The following is a 23138-nucleotide window of genomic DNA, read 5'->3' as shown; positions in this document are numbered from 1 at the left end:
TTGGAGAGCGTACGATAGACCGAAAGTGGCATTGGCATTTGCAGTCTTTGAGACAGCTCAACGATGCTGTCGGTTGTACTTCTGAAAAAGGGAAAGGTAGAGCATTTTTTTCATTATCTGGTTGTGGACGATGACACGAAAGCGATGTTTTCAAGGAAAGTGAGAGTGGGGACGCGATTTTGTGAGACGCGGTAGTGGGCCACTTGCTTGAGACGGTTTGCTGGTCCGTGTCGTATAAGAGAATCGATACGCTGTCGTGAAGTCCCTCCGCGTTGGTAGGTCTTTGCATCAACTCGTTCTGATTTTCCATTAAGGCCAGCTGATTTTTGATCATCGTATCTATCTGTATCTTGAGTCTGGTTACTTGAAGACCATGCCTCGCGCTGCATTTCCTATGCATGGTCAGTGAGGGAATCTTCTTCTAGATATTGAGGGTCATACAGCGTTCTGACTGTAATTAAGTTACATAGAATGATTTTTTGAGCCCTTAGTGATTCTTGCAGTTTTTTTGCCTTTCTGGCTATACGTAACCACCGAAGTTTGTTTGTTTGAGACTTTCCGCCTATTTCCAGGCCCTCTTTCTGCACGCTACTGATTAACTTCTCAATCTCTTGAGCAACGTGCTTTCCGTTCTTTGACATTGCGTCCAAACAATTCCTAGCGTCGGCACGCTCTTGCGATGTCCACTCTTCCAATTCATCCACTTCTTTCAATTGCGAAAGCATCGTTCGGAAGGCGGTGACTTCGTCTGACAGGGCTAAAATCTCAGTTGGCGCATCCTTGTACGTTTCGATCAAGCTATGCAGACTCTTGCTTGTCTGAATCCCCACGGCAGCTAGTCCTATAATTGCACTTGCAAACTCGGCCATAGCGACCAAAACTATTTTTGGCGAAGGTATGGGCGCTATGATGCTAAGTTGGTAACATAACATGCAGCACATCTTTGGTCTTCGTTTGTCTCGACTGGAGGCGTACGCCTCCAGTCGAGCGAATTCTGAAACTAGTTTTGTTTCGATGTCTATCATCAACGTATTAGACAACGCAAACTTAGTTTGGAACATGAACAATTATACTACTACCTTCACCCAAATCACTAAAGATGCATTTATCTGCTACCTGAAGCAAAATCCAAATAAGCGTCGCGTCAACCAAGATGAGAAAGACAACTGTTGGGAATCGAACCTGCGGTAGATAAGGCAGCTGGTTGCTGCATGCACGAGCTTGGATTACACGGCTGACTAAGCCGTGTGGTCCGAGCTCTAGCTGCTGCCTTACTGCCGACCTCCCTCCACCTCCATAGAACAACAAGAACAATCACAATCATTTCAACTCGTTGCAACGAAGGTGATTCCGATACCTTAGCCGTATCAACACTGATCAGTGGTTGCTACACCACAGATCGGCTAGATATCTGACAAGGAGACCCATCAGCTCTTTTGCTGTGTAGTCTTGGCCAAGAAGCGACTCCTCCTACCTCACAGTAGCAAGGAGTGCGAAGTACAGCACCGCCCGCAGAGACTACCTATCAAGGTAGCGCTTTCGCCGACAGTCCTGAAGGAGATCTTGAACGAAAAGATCTGCGTCAACCACGCACAAAAACAACTGACAACGCCTGCAACTAACAGCAAACAATCGACTGACTTCAGCACCATGGCACCATACAAGAGCGTCAAGTACCGATCGTGGTACTCCGAGATGCACAAGAGTGAGTATGTCAACGCGGAACTCGACCCGACCGACACAGTCATAAACACCGACAAACTGAACACTGTCGTCCTCGATTGGGTCGTCCAAGTTGAAGACGATGGACAGTTCGACCTCTTCATCCTCCAGGAGTTCCAAAAGTCCTTCGAGGATTGGACTCAAGATATCATAAGTGCGGTCGACGTGCGGCTCCGGAAAGCAGTCAAGGAATTGCTCCGACACCGAGGGATTTACATCCAGATCAACAGTCGTGACACAGTAATAACGCAACTGTACAACCTCCTCCATCTCTCGTCGTGCCCAATATGGCCTGACGACGAGCTTGAGCTTATGCGACTCGTCGACGGTTTCAAGTGTCGACAGCTCACAAACAGCAACTACAGTTACCCTAACCCTCCGCAGCCACCAACAGGATACCCACAAGCACAGTACTCACCGTCGCCAGCTCAACTCAACGTGACAGCACTCACAAACCTCGCGAAGCTGTACAATAACAACGATAAGTTCAGTGGTGACAAGTATGACGTGCTCAGTCACAAACTGGTCATCTTTCGAGAGCTTTGCGCCAAAGTCGGCATTCAACCTGGCCAAACTGACCGCTACAAGCTAGCCATCTCCACTATGCTTACTGGCAAAGCGTCAACTTACTACTACCAATCTATCGCTCCACTTGACCTTGGATACGAAGACATCATCGCGAAACTGGGCGCCTACTTCCACACTACCGAGAACTACCAGTTGTTCTTGAACGAATGGCGCACCATTATGCTAAAGGACGTCATCGCAAGTAATCCTGACAAGACAATTGCGCAATGCCTTGACTTGCTCATCGACAAGCTCCACAAGCTGTACCAAGCGATGGCTCAGCAGAATGGACTCAGCGAGTCAAGCCTCACCGGACAACTTGTGTCAGCATGCCAGGGTGTCGAAGCCTGCAGCGCAGTCCTGATCCGACCTGCGTCGACCTTTGAAGCAGTCGCTTCAGAGCTCCGCAACGCCGTCGGTAACTGGCAACGCTGTCACCCGCATGCTCGAACGCAGTTCAACTATGACAATGAACAGACAGACGATGACATCTTCTACACAAACCGACGATACAACCGAAACGACGAACCTCGCGACAGACCCCGAGGCTATGGCACCGGTCGCTTCAACCGCGGACCGACGCTGTCACGACCGCGATACCCCCCCGCCGCTCGCACGATAAAAAGTGCTATGTGTGCGGCAAACAAGGATGCTGGTCAACGCGACATTCACACGAGGAGCGCAATGAGTCGCACCAACGCTTCAAGACTTATGTCCAAAACCACGATCTCGATGACGACTACGACGTGTTCCTCGCCGGATTCGAAGGCATCGAGCTTCATGACGAGGCAGAGGACGACGACGGCAACCGCGTTGATGACCTCGATGCGTACTTCCAACATGAACAATTCAACACCGCTGCTTGCGGAACCATCGACGGGCAAGCACTCACCATCAACCTCAACGACGCCGCGGCGACCCACGCGATCACTGGGATCGACCCATACGCGTCGGAGACTGCAAAGGAGGCACCCCACATGTTCACCTTCGATCACCGATATGGTGCTCACTGTTTCCAAGGCATCATGCCCGACACCGGCGCGGCCGGAGTCTCCACTGCAGGAAAGACCCAGGTCATGGCACTGCAACGCCTCCAGCCATCGGCCACGATCAATGAGTCCACGGCAGGTCGCCACCGAATTCGATTTGGAGATAACCCAGAGTGTCTCTCACTTGGCGAGGTGAAGGTCAAAACCCCGCTCGGCGTTATACTTTTTGCGGTGATGCCGACCAACACGCCTTTCTTGCTGTGCCTTGCAGACATGGACCGCCACGGGATCTACCTCAACAATGTTGACAACGTGCTTGTACACGAGTCACGGGAGTACCCCATTGTGCGCAAATGGGGACACCCATGGCTCCTGCTCGACGACCAAGAGACCGCGACGCACTACCTCACCGAGGTAGAGCTTGCGCAACTCCATCGGCGCTTTGGTCATCCAGCTGCGGGACGACTCTACAAGGTCCTCGCGAGAGCAGGTTATGACGAAGTCGATGCGGCGACCATCGAAAAGATCAACAAGTTCTGTCACCAATGTCAGATTACTGGCAAGGCGCCAGGACGATTTCGGTTTACCCTCCGCGACGATATCAACTTCAACTATCGACTTATCGTCGACGTGATGTACATTAATCAGAGGCCAGTACTTCATGCTATTGACGAAGCAACTGCCTTCCAAGCAGCGCGCTTTCTCACCGACATGAAAGCAAGCACAACATGGGACACACTCCGCGCCATGTGGATCGATATGTACGTTGGTCCGCCTGATGTCATAGCCACCGACGCTGGCAAGAACTTTGCGAGCGAGGAGTTTGTCAACAATGCAAAGACAATGGCCATCGAGGTTGACGAGGTGCCTGTCGAGGCGCATAACTCCATCGGCAAGGTGGAGCGGTACCATGCGGCCATCCGCCGTGCCTTCGAAGTCATCTCCGCCGACATAGACAGCGACACGTCATCTGAACACCTCCTCCAGATGGCTGTGAAAGCCGTCAACGACACTGCTGGTCCAGATGGCCTTGTGCCTACTCTCCTCGTCTTTGGCACCTACCCCCGCCTATCCAAGACATCGCCGCCATCACCATCCATCAGCGCGCGCGCGAAAGCGATAAAGAACGCGATGGCGGAGGTCCGCAAGATCAAAGCAAAACGCCAGGTGAACGACGCACTTGCGACACGCAACGGACCGAACGTCATTGAAACGCTTCAGCTCCCGATCCAGAGCAGCGTAAAGGTTTGGCGCGAGAACCGCGGTTGGACTGGTCCCCATACCTCATCGCCATGAACGACGACCTAACCGCCGCGATTGTCGACGTCGACGGCAGGCAGGCGACATTTCGAGTCACATCGGTGCAGCCATACCACCGCAACAACTCCACCGTTATCCCGCGCGACGACGACGACAACGACAATTGCGGGGATGCGGACGATGACGAGTTTATCCCAGAGACAGAAGTTCCACCTCCACGAAAGCGCGGTCGCCCCAAAGGCTCCAAAAACAAGCCAAAACCAGCTCCCATCGAGACCAACGACGTCAACCTCACGCAACGCGAGGAGGACGACTTAGTGCTGTCCAAGAAGCTGCGTGCCACTGGCAAGATCACAACCCTAGGCGAACCATTCGAACTATCCACCAAGGCAGAGATTGACGCGCTGATCACTCGCGGAGTGTTCCGCTTCGAGGAGTATGACCCTCAGCGCCATGGTGGCATCCGCGTCTTTAAGTCACGGATTGTCAACGAGGTCAAAGGCAAAACTACCACTAAGCCGTACGAGAAATCGCGCCTCGTTGTTCAGGGTTATGCCGATGATGGAAAACGGATTGTGCTCACACAAAGCCCGACGATCCAGCGCGCCAGTCAGCGCATTATTATCGCGCTTGCACCCTCACTGCTTCAAATGGGCATGACGCTATGGCTTCGAGATATCACGCAGGCGTACACGCAAGCCGATGACCATCTCCAGCGCACGATCATCGCGGATCTTCCCACGCAACTCCGCGATGCCTACCCCAAAGGCACCATCATGGTGGTCGTGAAGCCGCTGTACGGCATCGCCGAGGCAGGAGCGTACTGGTGGTCAACCTACTTCAAACACCATACCACGACACTCGGGATGGAAACATCAACCTATGACCCGTGCCTCTTAATCACCAAGCCAACGGCGTTAGGCTTTGGTATTGTCGGCATGCAAACTGATGACACGCTCGGTCTGTCCGATGACGTGTTTGCCAATAAGGAGAGCAAGGAGCTGCGCTTCAGCGCCAAAGAGAAGCAGTTTCTTACTACTAACAACCCTATCGACTTTAACGGGTGCGTCGTTAGTCTCACAACAGACGGCGTGATCACACTACGCCAAAAGAAACAAGGTGAGAAACTGGAGATCGCAACTGACAAGAAGACGTACATTCAACAACGCGCACGTGGCGCTTACATCGCGACAATCTGTCAACCCGAAGCAAGCTTCGACCTCGCCGCTGCTGCGCAAGCGAGTGAGCCTACAAAAGAAGAAATATCCAAGTTAAACAAACGCATCGAATGGCAAAAGAAGAACCTCTGCCATGGGTTGACCTACGTACCTCTGGACATACGCAACCTCAAGCTGTTTACCCTAGTCGACGCGTCCTTTGCCAACAACAAGGATATGAGCTCCCAGATGGGATTCGTCATCGTACTCGGCAATGAAGTCACCTCAAGCGACACAAACTTCGGGATACGTGGCAACATCGTCCACTGGTCCTCAGTCAAATGCAAGCGGATCACCAGGAGCGTCCTCGCCTCCGAGATCTACGCGATGGCGCACGGCGTAGATATCGCAGTCGCGATCGGCGGCACCATTGATATGGTCATGGAACGACTCAACTTACCTAAGGTCCCCATCGTGGTATGCACCGACTCGCGATCGCTATACGATTGCCTTGTCAAGCTCGGCACCACCAAGGAGAAACGCCTTATGATTGACATCATGGCAATGCGCGAAGCCTACGAGCGCAGCGAACTCATGGATATCAGATGGATCGACGGTCGCGACAACCCAGCAGACTCTATGACAAAGGCAGGTTGCAACGCCGCGATAGAGAACCTCATCAACTCTAACGAGCTCAACCTCCGAGTGCAAGGGTGGGTCAACCGTGATCGCAACACCAAGCCCACGACCGAGAGCACCGAGCTCAGCAACCTTGAAGGCACCAAGTAGTCAACGGGCACGTGTGCGCGATAACGAAGGACACAAGAGGAGGACATAAGGGCATACAGGAAGGCGTATAGCGCTAGCCGAGATAGGCAACTAGCTACATTTCGGCAGCAGGATATTATTACAGATTTGGAGGATTTGGGGACGGATCTGATCTCCCGGCACAAAAAGAAAAGATAGTCAGTGTTGGGAATCGAACCTGCGGTAGATAAGGCAGCTGGTTGCTGCATGCACGAGCTTGGATTACACGGCTGACTAAGCCGTGTGGTCCGAGCTCTAGCTGCTGCCTTACTGCCGACCTCCCTCCACCTCCATAGAACAACAAGAACAATCACAATCATTTCAACTCGTTGCAACGAAGGTGATTCCGATACCTTAGCCGTATCAACAACAACATAGTCGAATGGCTGACCGACCCTCATAAGCGTCCGTCTACGCAGCAAGGGTTTAGTCGACGTAATTACGTACGCAAAACGTTTGCTTGGGACGGGAGCACGGGTATATTATTTGCAGTTGCAAAGAAGGATACTGAAAAGCGTCGGGTGGTGGTAACGGAAAGCAATATCGCGGATGTGGTCGAGTCAGTCCATAATAGCAATGGCCATGCAGGGTGGGATGCGACATGGAAGGATATAAACAGTTCATACTACGGCATTCTCCGGGCGGACGTTATAACTCTACTTAAAGACTGTCAAGTCTGCTTGCACAATCCCCGAAAACGACCGAAAGGATCTGCTACGATTATGCCGAACATCCAGCTGGCGGACGAAGGTCACGATTTTTTTGAACATCACGAGACTTTCCACTTGACGATTGAGCCAGAGTACAGTCATCCAACAGATGCCTAATTCGGAGGTTTAGTTTAAACAAGATTATATCATCTTGAAAAAAGGGAGGGTTATAGATTTGGACATAAACCTAATAACATGATCCATGGGCGAGCGGCGCACACGGGCGAGCGGCGCACCCCACCAACTTTTGCAACTTTAAAGCGATGCATCTCAACAACGCGATAATATTATTGCTAGATATTGATACAGTAGATTACTCTATATTAATAGTATCAGTCTTGCATGTGCGCGAGTTGTGCCCAGTCTCCTTGCACCTAGTGCAGCGCCTTTGAGCCCGCTGGCTGAGGCCTGATCGCGCTCCTCCTTGACGCTCTTCATGAGCAATCTGCTGGTCAGCCTCATTTTGAGCCAGTATGTCCTCTCCAGCTCCCTTTGTGAGTACTCCATGCTTCTGTATACGCCTTTTAGAGCGCCGCCTACGCGCTGAGGCTGCGCTATTGGCCTTCTCAAGACTAGAGATCCGATCGCGCATCAGCTCAGCAGAGAGCATCATCACCTCGGCGCCCTTCTTTAGCTGGTCAATCGCCATAATAATTGAAGCTGGTGATGAGCTCTTGTGCTGGCGCACGCGCTCACGTATTAGGCTTGACTGAGCCTCAAGCTCACGCGCGTTGCTCGGCGTTTGAGCTACCCAGGGAGCCTCTGGCAGAGCTGCTGGAGGAGTAGGTGTACGCAGTTGTACATCTACCTTTGATAGAACAGCCTCTGGTTGTAGAGGAACAAGGCCTGCGCCGCGGAAGGCTGAGCAGATATTGGCTGGCGTGAACGCTTGATCAAATGCTGCCTTGAACGCTGGCAGAAACTCTAGCTTGGTGATGTGGTTGATGTGGTTGCGCATAAGGCTCTCCACCTCACGGCTGTACGCGCGCTTCAATGGCGAGAAGCAGCCAACATCAAGTGGCTGGAGTAGGTGAGATGAGTGAGGAGGCATACAGAGCGTATGGATATTGTTCTCCTTGCAGAGCTCCTGGAACTCTAGAGATTGGTGGCTCTTATGGCCATCAATAATAAGCAGGCGACGCGCGCCTACACTACGAGCCTGCGTGTGAGCGTTGAAGTGCTTTAGCCACTCAACTCCAAGCTCATTATTCGTCCAGCCATTATCGCTGACTGCGATCGCCCAGTCGCGTGGGATCTCAGCTTCCTTATACCAGGCTGATAGGTGGTACTGGCCAGCGAAGATGAGGAACGGTGGGACTGACCAGCCAGCAGCGCTGATAGCAGCGATCAGCGTTACCCACTCGCGATTGCCTGGCTGAATACTCTTCGGCCTGCCTCTCCTCTCTGCTCCTGTTATAACTAGCTGCGTTGTAATCTTGCCCATCATAAAGCCAGCTTCATCAAAGTTGTAGACGTCCTCATCGCAGATACCTAGCTCAGCCTTTGTCTCTTCTACAAGCTTAAACCACCTCTTTATTAATGTTGCATCCTCACAAAGAGCTCTCTGCCTATCGTACGCTTGGTTGAAACACGTCCGAAGACTGTCTGTACGCTTAACAAAGGTAGATGGCCAGTTGACTCCAACCTGCTCTCCACCACGCGCAGCCAGCAGCTTATCAGCCATATCACGTACAGCTGTGTAGGTAGGCGCAAATCCACGCAGATCTAGCTGAAGTATATAGCTAATAATCACCTCCTCTTCTCTCTGGGTAAGCTTCCTTGAGTTGGGCGGGCAATCGCGTCGGGCAGGTATACCAGCGCGTCGGCGGCGGAGCGTTGTTTCGGCTACGTTGTAGACTACTGCAGCAGTACGGGTACCTTGGATCTGGTGCGCATTAATAGATGAGATAGCAAGCTGAATATCTGCTTCATTTGATAGTAATTGAGTAGCGCTGCGTTGAGCCATTGTAGATTAAGATCAGTAAGGTGAGTAAAGTTGGTGGGGTGCGCCGCTCGCCCGTGTGCGCCGCTCGCCCATGGATCATGTTAGCTACAAAAAGCTTTAAGTAACGTACCTCACGGGTATGTCGGTCATGCTGCCAAGACCCTACCAAAACCTCAACTACACACGGCAGTACAGCACCATGCAGAGCTGTAATTAGAAATTTTTATAGACTATTCTATTCAAAATATACTCTAGCATCCTGCTTACATGTTCGCGCGTTATGTCTTGCCTCGCCGCAGCGTACACAGCATCTTTGAGACGGTTCGCCGACCTCAACGCGCGCCCTCTTCTCAGCCTTCTTCTCATCGCTATGCGCCCCGATCTCTTTTGGAGTTATTACGCGTACTCCTTCTATAATTATTGAAGTACCCTCATGCTGTGATCGCTCTCTTTTTTTCTTTTTTTTGCTGCTTCAAGCTCAGCTATGCGCTTTTGCGATAACAATAGCCTGTGCACTACCCCGCTACCATGTCCGTGCGCGTTTTGGCCACGTTCGCGTTTTGGCCACCCCAACACAACAACCACCTATACAGAACACGTCATAACTCCACCACCATGGATCCGATTCAGAAAGCGATTGAAGAAACCGAATCGTGCGCATGAGGCGCACCATTCTCGTACTCAGAAGTCGCAAAAAGACATGGTGTAGGTCGCCGTACGCTAGCTCGAAGACACCAGGGCCAAAACCAGCCGCATACGCTCGCCCATAGAATCCTTCATCCACACCAAGAAACCGAGCTGTTAAAGCATATTACAACGCTTACTGAGCGACGTACGCCCCCTACACGAGCAATAATACGCTCCCTTGCGTCGTCTTTGGCTGGTAGGGAGGTTTCAGAAAGCTGGGTTACTCGCTTCATCAACAGAAACTCAACCCATCTCATCTCACGCTGGCAGACCGGGATGGACCGCAATCGCCACAAGGCTGATTCAGGAGCTAATTACAGCTTATACTTCGAGCTGTTACACAGTAAGATGAAGGAGTACAATGTAGAGCCCTCTCACATCTTCAATATGGATGAAAAGGGCTTCATGATTGGGGTAACTGGAAGATCGAAAAGGGGTTACAGCTGCTGTTCAGGATGGTTCTAGAGAGTGGGTGACGGTGCTAGCCTGTATTTGTTCGGATGGTACAGCTCTATCGCCAGCGCTCATCTTCCAGTCAGCTGCTGGAGCCCTACAATCATAGATTTTGATTCCTGAATTATTCAAATCAAATGTCAGGCCTACGCAATGCGAGGTGTACAATATATACTATTCTACCACGATGATCAGGAGTTCACTGATCATACGTACCTTTTTGGTTGCATAGCGTAGTGGGCGTAGACCTGCGTTCTGACAGCTGTTAAGGTTGTGGCTTAGCTCTAGTGGGTGATCTAAGCGTATAAACTTTAGTGCGAATGTTGTTATTAAGAGAGAGTAGTCATAACAAGGCTGATTTCGTGTAATAATTATGTCTAAACTATGCTGTAAAGCCTACGCTATGCTTGTGACAAAGCGAGTCTATGAACACACCGCTAGAAAATTTTAAGCAGAACTACGCGACCAGATACAAGCCCTAGACAAACCATGTCCTCGTGTACTGCGGTCGTCTCTGATCGATATTCTGGCGGGAGCCATAGGAAGCATTGCCGGTTGCGCAATATCCACTGCTCCTGTACTACAATGTGTAAAGACTGCTGCTGCGGCCTAGAAAGCGATGTGACAGCTGAGGTTTGAGGCAAAAAGAAATCCCCTTCGTTCGTGTAAAGCAGCTGGCCATCTGGCGAGAAATCAATACGCACAGGGAACTCAAAATGACTGTCTAGGGTATGGTAACATATCCCTGTCGCCGACTCCCACAGCCGTACTGTCTCGTTGTCAGACGCTGACGCGACCAGCTGCCCGTCGGGCGAGAAGATCACCGCCGTGACTGCATTTGAATGGCCCTTGAGCGCGCTGCGACACGTCCTTACCGGCACATCCCACAGCCGCACTGTCTTGTCGGTGGATACCGATGCGATTAGCTGCCCGTCTGGCGAGAAGACTACCGCCTCAATAAAACTAGAATGGCCCTCCAGCGTACTCCGACACGTTCCTGTCGCCGCCTCCCACAGCCGTACTGTCCTGTCATAAGATGCTGATGCGACTAACTGCCCGTCTGGTGAGAAGGTCACCACCGTAACTGTGTTTGAATGCCCCACTAGCGTGTTGCGACACGTCCCTGTCGCCGCGTCCCACAGCCGTACTATGTAGTCATCAGATACTGATGCAACCAGTTGCCCATCCGGCGAGAATACCACAACCCTAGGATAATCACAATAGTGCGCTATCATGTCCTGATACGTTTCTATCCCTGCCTCCCACAGCTGTATTGTCTCGTCGTTAGTCGTCCCCGCTTTCCACAGCCGCACTGTCTTGTCCATCGATGCCGATGCGACCAGCTGTCCGTCTGGTGAGAAGGCCACCGCACTGACCCAGTCGGAATGGCTCTCCAGCGTGGTGTGACACATCCCCGTCGCCGCCTCCCACAGCCGTACTGTCTTGTCGCGAGATGCTGACGCGACCAGCTGCCCGTCGGGCGAGAAGGCCACCGCGCCGACCCAGTCGGAATGGCCCTTCAGCGTACTGCGACACATCCCCGTCGCCGCCTCCCACAGCCGCACTGTCTTGTCGCGAGATGCCGATGCGACTAGCTGCCCGTCTGGCGAGAAGACTACCGCCTCAATAAAACTAGAGTGGCCCTCTAGGGTGCTGCGACACGTCCCTGTCGCCACCTCCCACAGCCGTACTGTGTTGTCGAAGGATGCTGACGCGACTAGCTGCCCATCTGGCGAGAAGGCCACCGCGCTGACACCGGAAGAATGACCCTCCAGCGTGCTACGACAGGCGTCCCAGTCTGCTTCCTTCATAGATAGCATCTCAACCCGCTGTGGTACTTGGTCTACAAAAGTCTGTTGTATCAGACTCCTCTCGGGTGCGAACACAAGTGCGGAGCAATAGATCTGCAATGGAGCATCTGCAATCATAGATTGGAACCGCAGAACGAACCGCTTAGCGTCGTGAAGAAAGGTTAAGATAAAGCTTGCAGATGGCTGCGTTAAACATTAGCAGAGCACTAGGAAGTTATTTCGTAAGGGTCTTACATCTGTAATTGCCTGAAGGCCGTCGAGCAAGTGAACACATCTGCTCGACTCTCCCATAAGACTCATAGTTTCCAGCCAGTGGAGAAGGTGCTTCTGGAGAAAGAGGTGCGTCGTGTCTTCGTCCACGATAGGTTGCTGACTCTGCTTGAGATGATCAACCCAGTAACGACACGCATATTGTAGATCAGGTGGCAGACTGCTAGTAACTGTCTGCTCATCGATCTCGCTTCTTAGCACTCCAGGGCCTGAGAGGTTGCACATGTCCGGATGAAGACCAGTGGATCCAGACATAAGCTCAAGGCAGCGTGAGGCGAGCTTCTTGTGTGTGCTTTTCTCGTCTATCCAGAACTGGCTCTTTCCCTCTTTTTGAGGGTTAACGAGGAACTCGCGAAAAGATAAGTGCAAGAGTCTAACAGGGGCATCCTCGCAGTCAGGAACACTAAGAACAGAGTGCAAATAGTCAAGCCGACACTTAATCTCCTCTTGTGGAACTTGAAGCAGGCGGGCAAGTGAGACAGCAGAGAGTGGGCTTTCGAGAACGACAACACTGCCGACAATTTCCCGGAAAGCCTGAAGCCACGTCTCTTTCTCATCTTCCTCCTGCTCACTAAGCAGCTGATCGAGCACAGGGAGGTACGTCCGATCTAGCTGCGAAAAGGTCGTCTTCTGATACTGCAGGACCTTATTCAAAAAAGCCGTAGGGCTGCTTCCTTTGCTGCCAACATACCGACACACGGTAGCAGCATAGATGAATAGCGGCACAGCCAGCTCAACTAGCGCAAGGATCTGTTGTTTTGCTGGCCAGTTCGAGGCCAACGCGCGCTCTTTTCGTATCATGCCGAGCTCATGCTCTAGGAAGAGACGGATGTCGTGTTCAATCGTGCTCCTTGGTACTTCGTGGAGGACTAGGTCTTGGTATATGCCGTTCGGCATTTCCTTGAAGCCTATGCGGATATGTAGCTCTGGTCGGCTAGTTACCACGATCCGTAGCGGGACCGGGCGGATGTCTTTTGTCCGAGCAAGCAGCTGGAGGATCGCCCGAATGTCTACTTCCTGTTCACATTCGTCCAGCGCGTCTATCACGACAACACGCGCCAAGGCCTGCGAGCGAGGCTGCTTTATTCCCAAAAGTGGTTGCAGGATCAGCTTCTCGAACTGGTCTTTCAGAGCTTTGTGTGAGATAGCGAAGTCCTCGTCGAGCGTCTTCCTAATGCCGGGTAGCATGCTTGGCTCGCAGGCGACTAGATCCGTGGCGATTGTGGTAAAGAAGCGTGAAGCATTGCCGCGCTCGCCCTCGCCTTTCTTGAAAAAGAAGCTTGCACCGAGCTGCCCTCGGCTAGCGAATGACTGAGCGACCGTCCGCGCTATCGTAGATTTTCCCGTACCCGCCATGCCGCTTAGCCAGAATATAGATTTGCCGTTGTTGTTGTTCGCCCATGTTGTGATCTCGTCAAGCAGCGCTGTGCGGGTGTTCGGTAAGCATCGTGCGTTGTGCTCTTCGTTGTGGGAATTAAATGAAGCGCCTATTGCGATAGGCAGTTTGGTTAGATCAAGCTTCTGGTCTATGCTAAGCATAAGAACTCTATACAGTGAGACGCTGTGTCTGCGCACGACAGGACCAGAGATGGAAGCTTACGTCTGATCAATCTGCAGCGTCGAGCTAAAGCTCCGCTCGTGTCCTTCTAAGGTTGAAACAATCTTGTCAACCTGCTTGCTTGTGAACGGCCATTTGAGCGCACGTAAGTCGAATCTGGCCATAATTCCGCGAGTCTTCCCTGGATTCAGCTTCACTCTCAGTTTTTCTAACTCCCCAAGACATTGCCTGAGCGAGTCGAACAGGCCCTGAGTGGTAGAGAGACGCGTCTTGTCCTGGCTGTCGAGGAGCTGCTTGATCTTCTCCAGGATATGGGTGATCTCGCCAACTTTTCTCTGCACACGCTCGATATCGCCCTTGGCGTCCTTGACAGCCATGGAATACTGGAAGCACAGCGAGGCGATCTTAGCGGACATGTCGATTACCGCGATGACGCTTGCTGCGCCCGAAAGGCCGTCCATGATGCGAAGTTTGCGACGGAGACGAAGCACACCGGTAGTTCGCCGTTCGCATCGTTATAGGCTGACCGAGCAGCCAGGCCGCTGTCAGGCTGAGAGCAGTATTGCGATCCATCCTCAGCTGCACAAGGCTGAAAAGGCAGGCACAGCTAAGCGCTGCAGCATCGCAGGCGCGGGGTCCAGTAGACTTCGGAAGAACGTTCTGCCGAGATCCGCTCATCTCCTCTTCGTTGCGTTTAAAGTAGGGAGCACGTCGCGAGACCACACTACTAGGTTTGTTTGCCTGCAACGCTATTTGAGTATGTCAAGAACCCGTCATGGTAGGCATTTTCGCAATGTTCGAAGCCGTTTCAGGCTCCAGTTTAAAGTCCCTAAAGCCAGGTTGGCTTGAAGTGTGGCGTTCAGACTTTCTGCAGCACGTCACGTGTCGGCTATTTTTGGAGCAAACCCCGCGCGTTTGTCTGCTGGCTATTCTATTCTTGGAGTAATTGGGCGCGCTCTCGTTACATGAGCTTGCTCGTCACTTTCTCTTCGCTATCACCGCATCCGCGACCATGGACCGAGCCAGCCAGGCGCTGGTGGAAGCCTTTACTGCAGATGAACGTAGGTCATACCGTGCCGTTGCAGAGAAGAGCAACGTTCCTCGCTCAACACTCCATCGTCGGAAACACGGAGGGATGTCAAAAGAAACAAAGGCCTAACGCCAGCAATACCTTACTCCAAAGGAAGAAAAAGCGCTTGTTGCTTTCCTGTTGCTAATTTCTAGTCTTGGGCAACCCGTCCGGATCAAATATATACCCACGCTAGTCTTCAGCCGACTTTCTTCTCTTACCCGGAAAGAGGCTCGTGGTCGACGAAACTGAGCCTGAAATCCGTTGTTCCCTTTGTCCAAGGAAGCGCAAAGCTTTTGCTACTATACAGGCTCTTCAGCAGCATATCATCTCTCCAGCACATAACGATAAGCTCTACCACTGCCCGAGTAACCTCCTTCCAATCGACTATAGCAGGGCCGAAACAAAGCAAGGAAAGGGAAAGCAGTTTACAACTCTAAGCGGATTAGCTCAACATTTAGAGAGTGAGCATGTCATGGTGCCGAGCAGACGTTCTTGCATTGTATTGAGTTCATTCAACGCCATCTGGGCCAATGGGGACTTGGAGGGATGCGTCTTTTGTTGTCAGGCTCCCAAGATTGAAAAAGGGTGGGATTTTTCATTGCAGATTCGTAGCGATAGCCAACATGAAAGCGTGCGATATGTATCCTGTACTTGTTCACCACGCTCCTTTCCACAGAGCGGCCTATAACTCCAACCACCTTCATGCTCTATACCGTCACGTTGCGACCCAGACTTTGTCGACCCTGGCACGCTGCTCAAACAGACACGCGAATGAAGCTATGCTGGGGCGTGTCTGTGGCGTCTCGGCATGCAAGGTGTTCGTTACGTAGGGAAAGACGTTCTGTCGTAAATGCGAGGGGATGGCACGATGAAGTGAGTCCTGGAGCAGGCGATGTTGACAACTATAGGTGCGGATGTACCATGAATGTGGTCCGAAAGATGCGATGCCGTCAGTTTTATTAATTCAGGAGACGTAATGTAAATCGATTTCCCTAACCTAATCAAGTACAATCACTAGCGAATGCGGCTTCACCTCCAAACGTAGCTGCGCAGCAGTTCTGCATAGCGCTAGCTTCTGTACACAGTTTAGCGTTGGATTTCAGCTGCAAAAGAGTAGGTATGATTGGTCAATCGTCGATACATTAATGACTGTATTTTTGTAATGCTTCCAGTAGGGGTGAAGCCGCAATCGCTAGCGACTGTAGCTTCAATGCTAGCAGGGTAATATGCTAACTCTTCTAAGTCACTGTGCCCTACAATTAGCACAGAATCTTGCATTCGCCGCCAAATACTCAAATCCTGATTCTTGGAAAGTCCCACATCGATGACATATGAACCCGTAACTACCTGTAGCACCCCCATACTGAAGCCAGTCACCTCGCTTATATATTCCCACCCTGATTCCACATGGAATGCAAAAACGTCCAGCTTTCTCTGCGACAGTACCATTGCCTAATTTTCCTCGTTTGCTTTTCATCATGGCGTTGGAAAACTTGCTCGTACAGCGGATCTTACGACAAATATGGCAGGCGAAGAAATCGAGCCCACGGATTGGTTGTTTTAACTCGGTCGGCCGATAATATGCTGAGTTATACTCAGGCCACAGCTCAATCTCGAGGAGATCCTTCATGTCGTAGTTTCGGGTGATCGAACTAGCGCGAGTCAAGGCGTCAGAATGGGTACCACGGGTGTGTTGGTTGGGATCGTCGATTTTGTGGTACAGTTCACGACAGGTAAGTCGGAGCGCAACACATGATCCATAACTGAGGTTTGTTTTGACCTCAGCCAATAGCTCTGGGGGTAGATCTGGCAACGATATCGTTACCATTATGGAATACAATGTTGCAGTTGTTGTCCAATATTTCACAATAATGAATTGACTACAGTATCCTGCCCCAGGAAATCATGCGTCGCCTAGGTACGGACTGATAAATAGCAATCTCAGCGCACACCCCACTAAGAAAGGGATTAATTACCGAGGTTGTGTTCATGTGTTGCAAGATCGATCCCGTCATCACAAGACATCATTGCGTAATCACAGACATGAAAGACCAGTCCTGTTGCCAGCTCACTAAATAAGGTTTGGAGAGCCAAGAGGCCACGCGGCCCTAAAACAACAAGCCACGCTCTAGGTACTAGCAGCAACCATAGGAATGTTGTCAGATGGAAGGGGTATCCTGTGAACGGTCTGTAGGTACTGTATTCCAGCTACCTAATCCAGATGCTATTTACAGTCGAGATGAAGAGAATAAGAGGAAGTGGGCGGCCATCCCGCTTTGTTTGGGTTGGCGCACGGCGCACGGGCTGCTGGGAGAAGGAGTGATAGAAGGAACGAAGCGACTAGGCCAGCGGCCTAGTCATGTGACCTAGGGCTCAGCCCGTTACATATCCTACTTCGACTCTAAGCAAGGGGTAAAAAAAACCCCTCTGTGAAGCCCAATGCACAGCCTCGATCCTACGTCGGCCGAACCTGGATCCAACGACATATATAGCTCCGTAGCCCTCACCTTCGTAGCCGGCAGGGATCACAATAATCAACTATTATTATACTTCATTGCACTTGAGCATTCTATTTAACAAATGTCTAGGGGACACAGTTCCGTGAATCTCTTGAGCATGTCGTTGCAAGTGCATCTTGTCTGATAGAGGCACCATACAAAGATTGCAGCTAAGATACTTCCCACTCTTAATGTGGTTTAAGTGCTTGCGTCCAAAATGCTTGCTAAGATCGCCTGGGGTACCAAAGGGATGTATGCGCTGTGCCAGCGGCAGTCCTTTGTTGCCTAGGCAAAGGAAACATACCTTCGGCCTTTTCTCCTTGTACACCGAGACCTTGGCTGCTTCTAATGCTTCTTCCTCGTATTCTAGCTGGCTCTTGGCGGGTGGGGTAGCGTTCCTGCTCCGCCCTCCTCTTCGGATAGGGTTCATTCCCCCCTCTTCGACGCCACAGTACAGAGTAACCGCACGAATGGCCCTATTACGCCTGTCCATCTCTTCTTCTATAGTAGTCCCTGGTGTTGACAGGACCGAGTCGACCAGATCCCCTTGGGCCGGGAGCATAACTTCGTGAACCAGCTCTAGATTGTCCTTAGTTTCTAAGCCAGCAAGCTGCTGCTCAACATCACGAACGGGCTGTTCAAACTCCCAGCGTTCCTTAATCTCCTTAAGAAGGGCGTGCCGTCGACGCTGCCTCTCCTGGCTAATCTTAGAGGCAAGCGCTTTGTACTTAGAATGTTTTATTGCGTTAGGAATGGTACGTTTAAGTTGCTCTTATCGGTTGAGCAGGGAACGAACGGAAGGATTATTGTCCACAGATGCAGATTGTTCCTGTGTGAGTCGTCGTGGCCGACGACGATTAATAGAACGGCTCATAGTACAAGCCGCCCGCATAAGGGCTGCCTGGGGCTAGATACCTCGCACGACAGCCTGCGTATCAACCGTAATACGTCGTGAGAGGTAATGCTTCAAGAATGTCGATATGCTAGCATGGCCCATCATTAGATTCTGCATAGCCTCACTAACGTTGTCTACGCACTACGTTAATTCTGCATCCTGCATTATATACCTTGCATAGAACAAATTGCAGGACTTACCGTTCTCATTAAACGCCTTCCCTCCGGCATATCTTAGGGAATAAGGACGGGTAACTTAAGCAAACCCCGTTACTTCGCCTAAAGTCCGGATCCACGGGAGCAGGGTGGAGTAGGTAAGAGGCTCGTTGAGAGAGATGTCCCAACTATGCGGGGTCCGTACCGCTTTCCGAAACACAGGAATATCATCTAACTTCCGATTCAGGCGTAATAACAGCTCGTTACGGCCTGGCGGAATCGTTAGCCTGCTTAGTTCCTCTAGAGAGGTTAGATTGTAGGCTGCAAACGCCCGATCGTAGAAGAGTAGGCCAAGGAGGAAGACATGTGGACTAAAGAGGAGCGTCTCATCGTGGATAATTTCAGGGAGAGGGAAGGTATTCCGTAGAGAAAAGTCAGCAAGCGTATAAGTTCTAGCACAGAATAATTACGTACAAGTCTTTAATACTAAGGAACTCCTTTGTGAATTCGAACGTGAACTCCAGCAATACTCGATGAGGGCTACCCTCGGGATCCCGTAGCAGCGTAACTTGTATATGCCGGTAGCAGAGACTAAGAAGAGCCTAAGGCTGATTCGCTGTAAATCCACCTAGTTGTAGATAGAGCTGGGCTTGTATCCTATAGCGTCCGTGGGGATATCTCTTTTCGGTCGTTGCTAGATTTGTTTGCAGCACTCGCGCTAGATCCTCGACATACATGCAGGCCTCATCTCGACCAATCTTCTTTAGGTCGTGCTTCTTCGCTAGCTTCCTTAGTACCTGTTATTTACATTAGACATGAACACCTATATAAGACTAAAACTAGAAGCCAGCTTTTCATACCTTGTGCATACTCTAGTTTATTTTCCTATCTAGTTTTACACCAGTTGCTCTTTTATACACTAGGCGGAAAACCTTCTAATACGTCCCTAGGGAGCTGGCGAGCTTAGTTCCTCGGCGTTTCCTCCCGCCTTTTCCCTGGCGCTGGCTAAGTAGCCAGTCAAAGAACGTGTATAGAGTAGCGACGGATACAGTTGCGTAGGCACGATAGTGGTCTTTTTTTAGGTACGTCCAGCATCTATGCGGGGGTTAGTCTATGCGTTCTAGCGCAAGCTACAAGAGGAACAAGAAACGTACTAATTCTACTGATCTTCTATACGATTAATCAAGTGAGTACTACTATCCTTGTAGTCCTCTTTCGCGTACTCTTATTCGTTGAAGATCTCTAGCTGCTGAAGGTAGTACTCAGGCGGATGATCCTCGTTGGGGAAGAGCTACGCTTCATCCTCATCATTCTCATTATTGTTGTCGGCAAATTCGTTAACGTCTGTCAGATCTGTATCTAGCTCCATACCATCGTCTATATCAGACGTAGTGTAATCACTGTCGTTGGAGGAATTCTTAACCGGTGAACGTCGTCGCATGTCGCACACTATTTGCAGAGACGAAGTGTCGTGGGAGAGGCAGAGCGGGTAGAGGCACAGCGAGTAGAGGCAGAGCATGCGTTTATGGCTGTGCGTCTGAGGCAAGGCGTAAAGAGAGGATAGAATAACGCGACGAGAATTTGAGTTTAAACGACAGTGTAGGCTGCAAAAGAGGAGACAAGAAAGGAGGATAAGGTCAGACTTGCTATCAGTCAGGTAACTCAGTTCGAACTGACTGAACTGACTGCCAAGACTCAGTTCAGTCAGTCAGTTCTTGAGGCAGCTGGACGTCAGTCCAGTCAGTTCAGAAGCCTCCAGACTGACTGAACTGACTGACGTTAGACTGACGTTAGCTGTTTTTAAAGCAGTATTTTAGAGTTGTGAAAGCCACATTTAGTGCGGCTTCGAAGCCGCGCTAGTCCTAGATATAAAGACACTAATCCTATATAAGTTAAAGCATCTGGCTTTAAGCTAATTAGAGTTTGCGGAAATGCGCTACCCGGTGCGCACCTAGTAAGCCTTTCGCGTCGCGTCGCGTCGCGTCTGCTATACACACGACGCTAGACTACTGTTGCCATAATACTTCTTGGTGTACTTCATGTCTACTCCCTCTAATTCAGGCCTTCGCCGCCTTGTAGAATGCGACAAGCGCAATTCTCCTCTACCATCGCTATCAAACGCGCCTACTGTTGGCGATACTGCGAGCGAGGCCCAGGCTGATGAGCCCTTGGCAGTACAGGCGGACTTCCCCAACGACGGCGACGACGACGACGACGACGACAATTACGACGGGCTTGATTTTAAGCGTGTGCCGTATCTTGAGCGGCGCCAGGTTGAGCGTAATAGTCGCGGTGGGCCAAAAAGCTGGATCTACCGCCACGGCTGGGCCGTCTGGCACCGCAAGTACAAGAAAAACTACTGGCTTTGCCGGTACTGCCATCAACGACGGAAGCAGGAGGCTTGCTACGAGGCTGACAGCACTACAAACGCCGGCCGACACCTCTCAAGCAACAAGCCTGGACACTCACACGGACCTAACGGACCTGTACCAATTGCTAGCCGGGAGGGCAATATTATGGGCGCGCTCGCAAAGTCCCAAGTATATATTATGAGGTCTAAAGGGATAGAAGTATCGCAAGAGGTAGCAAACGAGATAGCAGCAAGCTTTTCAACCTCTCGATTTCAGGACGCGCTGAAGGACTGGGTAGTCGCGGACAACCAGAGCCTTCGCGTAATAGAAACGCCGCAGTTTCGAGCCATGATTGCGGCCGTGAGCCCGCTAGCCGAAGCTCTCCTTTGGCGTAGCCACTAAACGCTCCACGATCATATTATTACTGAGTACAATACATACATACTAGCTGTTGCCAACTACCTTCGCGAAGCCCGGTCGCTTATACACGTGTCATTCGACAACTGGACTTCAACTGGTGGGCAGTATGCTTTTACTGGCCTCTGCGTACATTACCTTAACAGCGAGGGCAAGCTAGTTGACCACCTGCTTGGGTTGCCTGAGCTACACGGGGCGCACACTGGCAATAATATTGCCGCTGCAGCAACAACAATACTTCGGCTATTTGGCGTTGACAACGCGAGGGTTGGGTACTTTGTGCTTGACAACGCAAGTAACAATGATACTGCAGTTGAGTCCTTAGCAGAGGAGTTTGGCTTTATCGCAAGCGAGCGGCGGCTGCGGTGCTGCTGCCATATACTCAACCTAAGCGCACAATTAGTAATTTGGGGCAAAGACCGTAGCGCGTACGAGAATGAAGCCGCACACCTTGAGGAAGAGGAGAAGTACATGGATGAGTGGCGCAAATACGGTCCTGTTGGCGTCCTCTTTGACGTGATTGCGTCTATCTGTACGCCTCAAACTCGACAACTACTAGAGCGCCTACAGTGCGAGGAGGCAGAGTCTCTAGGTGTTACACCCCACATCCGGCAGCTTGTGAAGCCTGTTAAGACACGCTGGAATAGCTATTTCAACACGTTTGTCCGTGCAGCTGAGCTACACGGCCCTATCGATGGCTATATTGAGTGTAAACTTGAGGAGCATAGTGCTGCAACAGCAACCTCACGACGCCGGAAGAATCGTGAGCAGCTCCCTGCTGCCCAGCCACGGTTATATATACGCGAAGGGGGTCTAAGCGGCAAGGACTGGGCGACAATAACAGAATACATTCGACTCCTTGAGCCATTTGCCGAAGCTGCACGGCTACTTGAAGGTCGCGGCCGACACGGCCGACACGGCGCTATATGGGAAGTTCTAGTAACGTTTGAGTGGCTTCTTGACCAGCTTGAGGCTCTCAAAGACCGCCTTAAGGATGTAAATTACGAAGATCTAGATGCGCCTGAAGATCATCTTATTACAAACGTTAACCTTGCGCATTGTAAGCTTGCTGAGTACTACGCAAAATTCGATAACGCGCCTGTCTACTACACTGCTACAATACTACACCCGCACTACAAACACCACCTCTCAGCGCTCTGGAAGGTGCCTGACACCCATGTCACTGCCCGTGACGGTGTCCACTATCGCGACGGCTGGCTTGACAATAACCACCGGGCATTCCTGCGTATGTGGCAGGGGCGGAAGGACTCTGCAGCCACTTCAGCTCACACTGTAACGCCGCCGCGTAAGAAGCCCCGGCTAGGGATTTCAACGTCGCGATCAGCTTTTCTACAGTCGTCAATTGAGCAAAGCACACGGCAGTTAGAGGCAAGCCTTGCTGAGGATGAGTATGAGATATGGAAGCGGCAACCAGCGTTAGCTGAGGAGGATTGGCTGTCTCTTAATCCGCTTCTATACTGGGAGTCAGTTGCTGGGCAGTTCCCTATACTCTCAAAGTTCGCTATTGACGTCCTAACAATACCAGCAGCAGCGGCAGACTGTGAGCGGACTTTCAGCGAGCTTGGCGACATGTTAGGCACCCGGAGACTCCATATGAAGCCAGAGCTTATTTCAGCTTTGCAGAGCTTGAAGAGCTGGAAGAGGCTTGGTATACAGCCAACAACTACCTCAGCTTCTGGGCTAGCGCGCACACTATCAGAGGAAGAAATCTCAAAAGTACAGGAGCATTTATCTCAGTTCGACGTCAGGTAACTCAGTTCAGTCAGTCCAGTCAGTCCGCAGGCCGCGGCGAC

The 23138-nt window shown here is 51.2% G+C and overlaps 8 protein-coding genes across 8 annotated transcripts; 3 read left to right on the top strand and 5 right to left on the bottom strand.

The window, feature by feature from the left end:
* Positions 1-113: 113 nt before the first annotated feature.
* PtrM4_060100 (uncharacterized protein) lies at positions 114-869 on the bottom strand (the record flags this gene model as incomplete). The annotated part of the gene is made up of 3 exons (XM_066105489.1): positions 114-392; positions 442-451; positions 535-869. The coding sequence occupies 3 exons, from the start codon at positions 867-869 to the stop codon at positions 114-116; spliced, it is 624 nt and encodes a 207-aa protein (XP_065964116.1).
* Positions 870-1650: 781 nt separating this feature from the next.
* Positions 1651-4574, top strand: PtrM4_060090 (uncharacterized protein; the record flags this gene model as incomplete). Its single annotated transcript, XM_066105488.1, has 2 exons — positions 1651-2848; positions 2938-4574. 2 exons carry the CDS (start codon positions 1651-1653, stop codon positions 4572-4574), a joined length of 2835 nt encoding a protein of 944 aa, XP_065964115.1.
* Positions 4575-5188: 614 nt separating this feature from the next.
* PtrM4_060080 (uncharacterized protein) lies at positions 5189-6484 on the top strand (the record flags this gene model as incomplete). Its single annotated transcript, XM_066105487.1, has 1 exon — positions 5189-6484. One exon carries the CDS (start codon positions 5189-5191, stop codon positions 6482-6484), a length of 1296 nt encoding a protein of 431 aa, XP_065964114.1.
* Positions 6485-7525: 1041 nt separating this feature from the next.
* On the bottom strand, positions 7526-8896 carry PtrM4_060070 (uncharacterized protein; the record flags this gene model as incomplete). The annotated part of the gene is made up of 1 exon (XM_066105486.1): positions 7526-8896. One exon carries the CDS (start codon positions 8894-8896, stop codon positions 7526-7528), a length of 1371 nt encoding a protein of 456 aa, XP_065964113.1.
* Positions 8897-10734: 1838 nt separating this feature from the next.
* On the bottom strand, positions 10735-14397 carry PtrM4_060060 (WD40 repeat protein; the record flags this gene model as incomplete). The annotated part of the gene is made up of 3 exons (XM_066105485.1): positions 10735-12291; positions 12343-13924; positions 13979-14397. The coding sequence occupies 3 exons, from the start codon at positions 14395-14397 to the stop codon at positions 10735-10737; spliced, it is 3558 nt and encodes a 1185-aa protein (XP_065964112.1).
* Positions 14398-16251: 1854 nt separating this feature from the next.
* Positions 16252-16836, bottom strand: PtrM4_060050 (uncharacterized protein; the record flags this gene model as incomplete). The annotated part of the gene is made up of 1 exon (XM_066105484.1): positions 16252-16836. One exon carries the CDS (start codon positions 16834-16836, stop codon positions 16252-16254), a length of 585 nt encoding a protein of 194 aa, XP_065964111.1.
* Positions 16837-19847: 3011 nt separating this feature from the next.
* PtrM4_060040 (uncharacterized protein) lies at positions 19848-19997 on the bottom strand (the record flags this gene model as incomplete). The annotated part of the gene is made up of 1 exon (XM_066105483.1): positions 19848-19997. The coding sequence occupies one exon, from the start codon at positions 19995-19997 to the stop codon at positions 19848-19850; it is 150 nt and encodes a 49-aa protein (XP_065964110.1).
* Positions 19998-20595: 598 nt separating this feature from the next.
* PtrM4_060030 (Dimer-Tnp-hAT domain containing protein) lies at positions 20596-23097 on the top strand (the record flags this gene model as incomplete). The annotated part of the gene is made up of 3 exons (XM_066105482.1): positions 20596-20730; positions 20803-21298; positions 21356-23097. The coding sequence occupies 3 exons, from the start codon at positions 20596-20598 to the stop codon at positions 23095-23097; spliced, it is 2373 nt and encodes a 790-aa protein (XP_065964109.1).
* Between the last annotated feature and the right edge of the window lie 41 nt (positions 23098-23138).

Source organism: Pyrenophora tritici-repentis, chromosome 2 (assembly GCF_003171515.1).
Source record: "Pyrenophora tritici-repentis strain M4 chromosome 2, whole genome shotgun sequence".
NCBI classification, from domain to species: Eukaryota; Fungi; Ascomycota; class Dothideomycetes; order Pleosporales; family Pleosporaceae; genus Pyrenophora; species Pyrenophora tritici-repentis.
The sequence above is the reverse complement of the archived record's forward strand: the minus strand, read 5'-3'. Positions and strand labels throughout refer to the sequence as shown.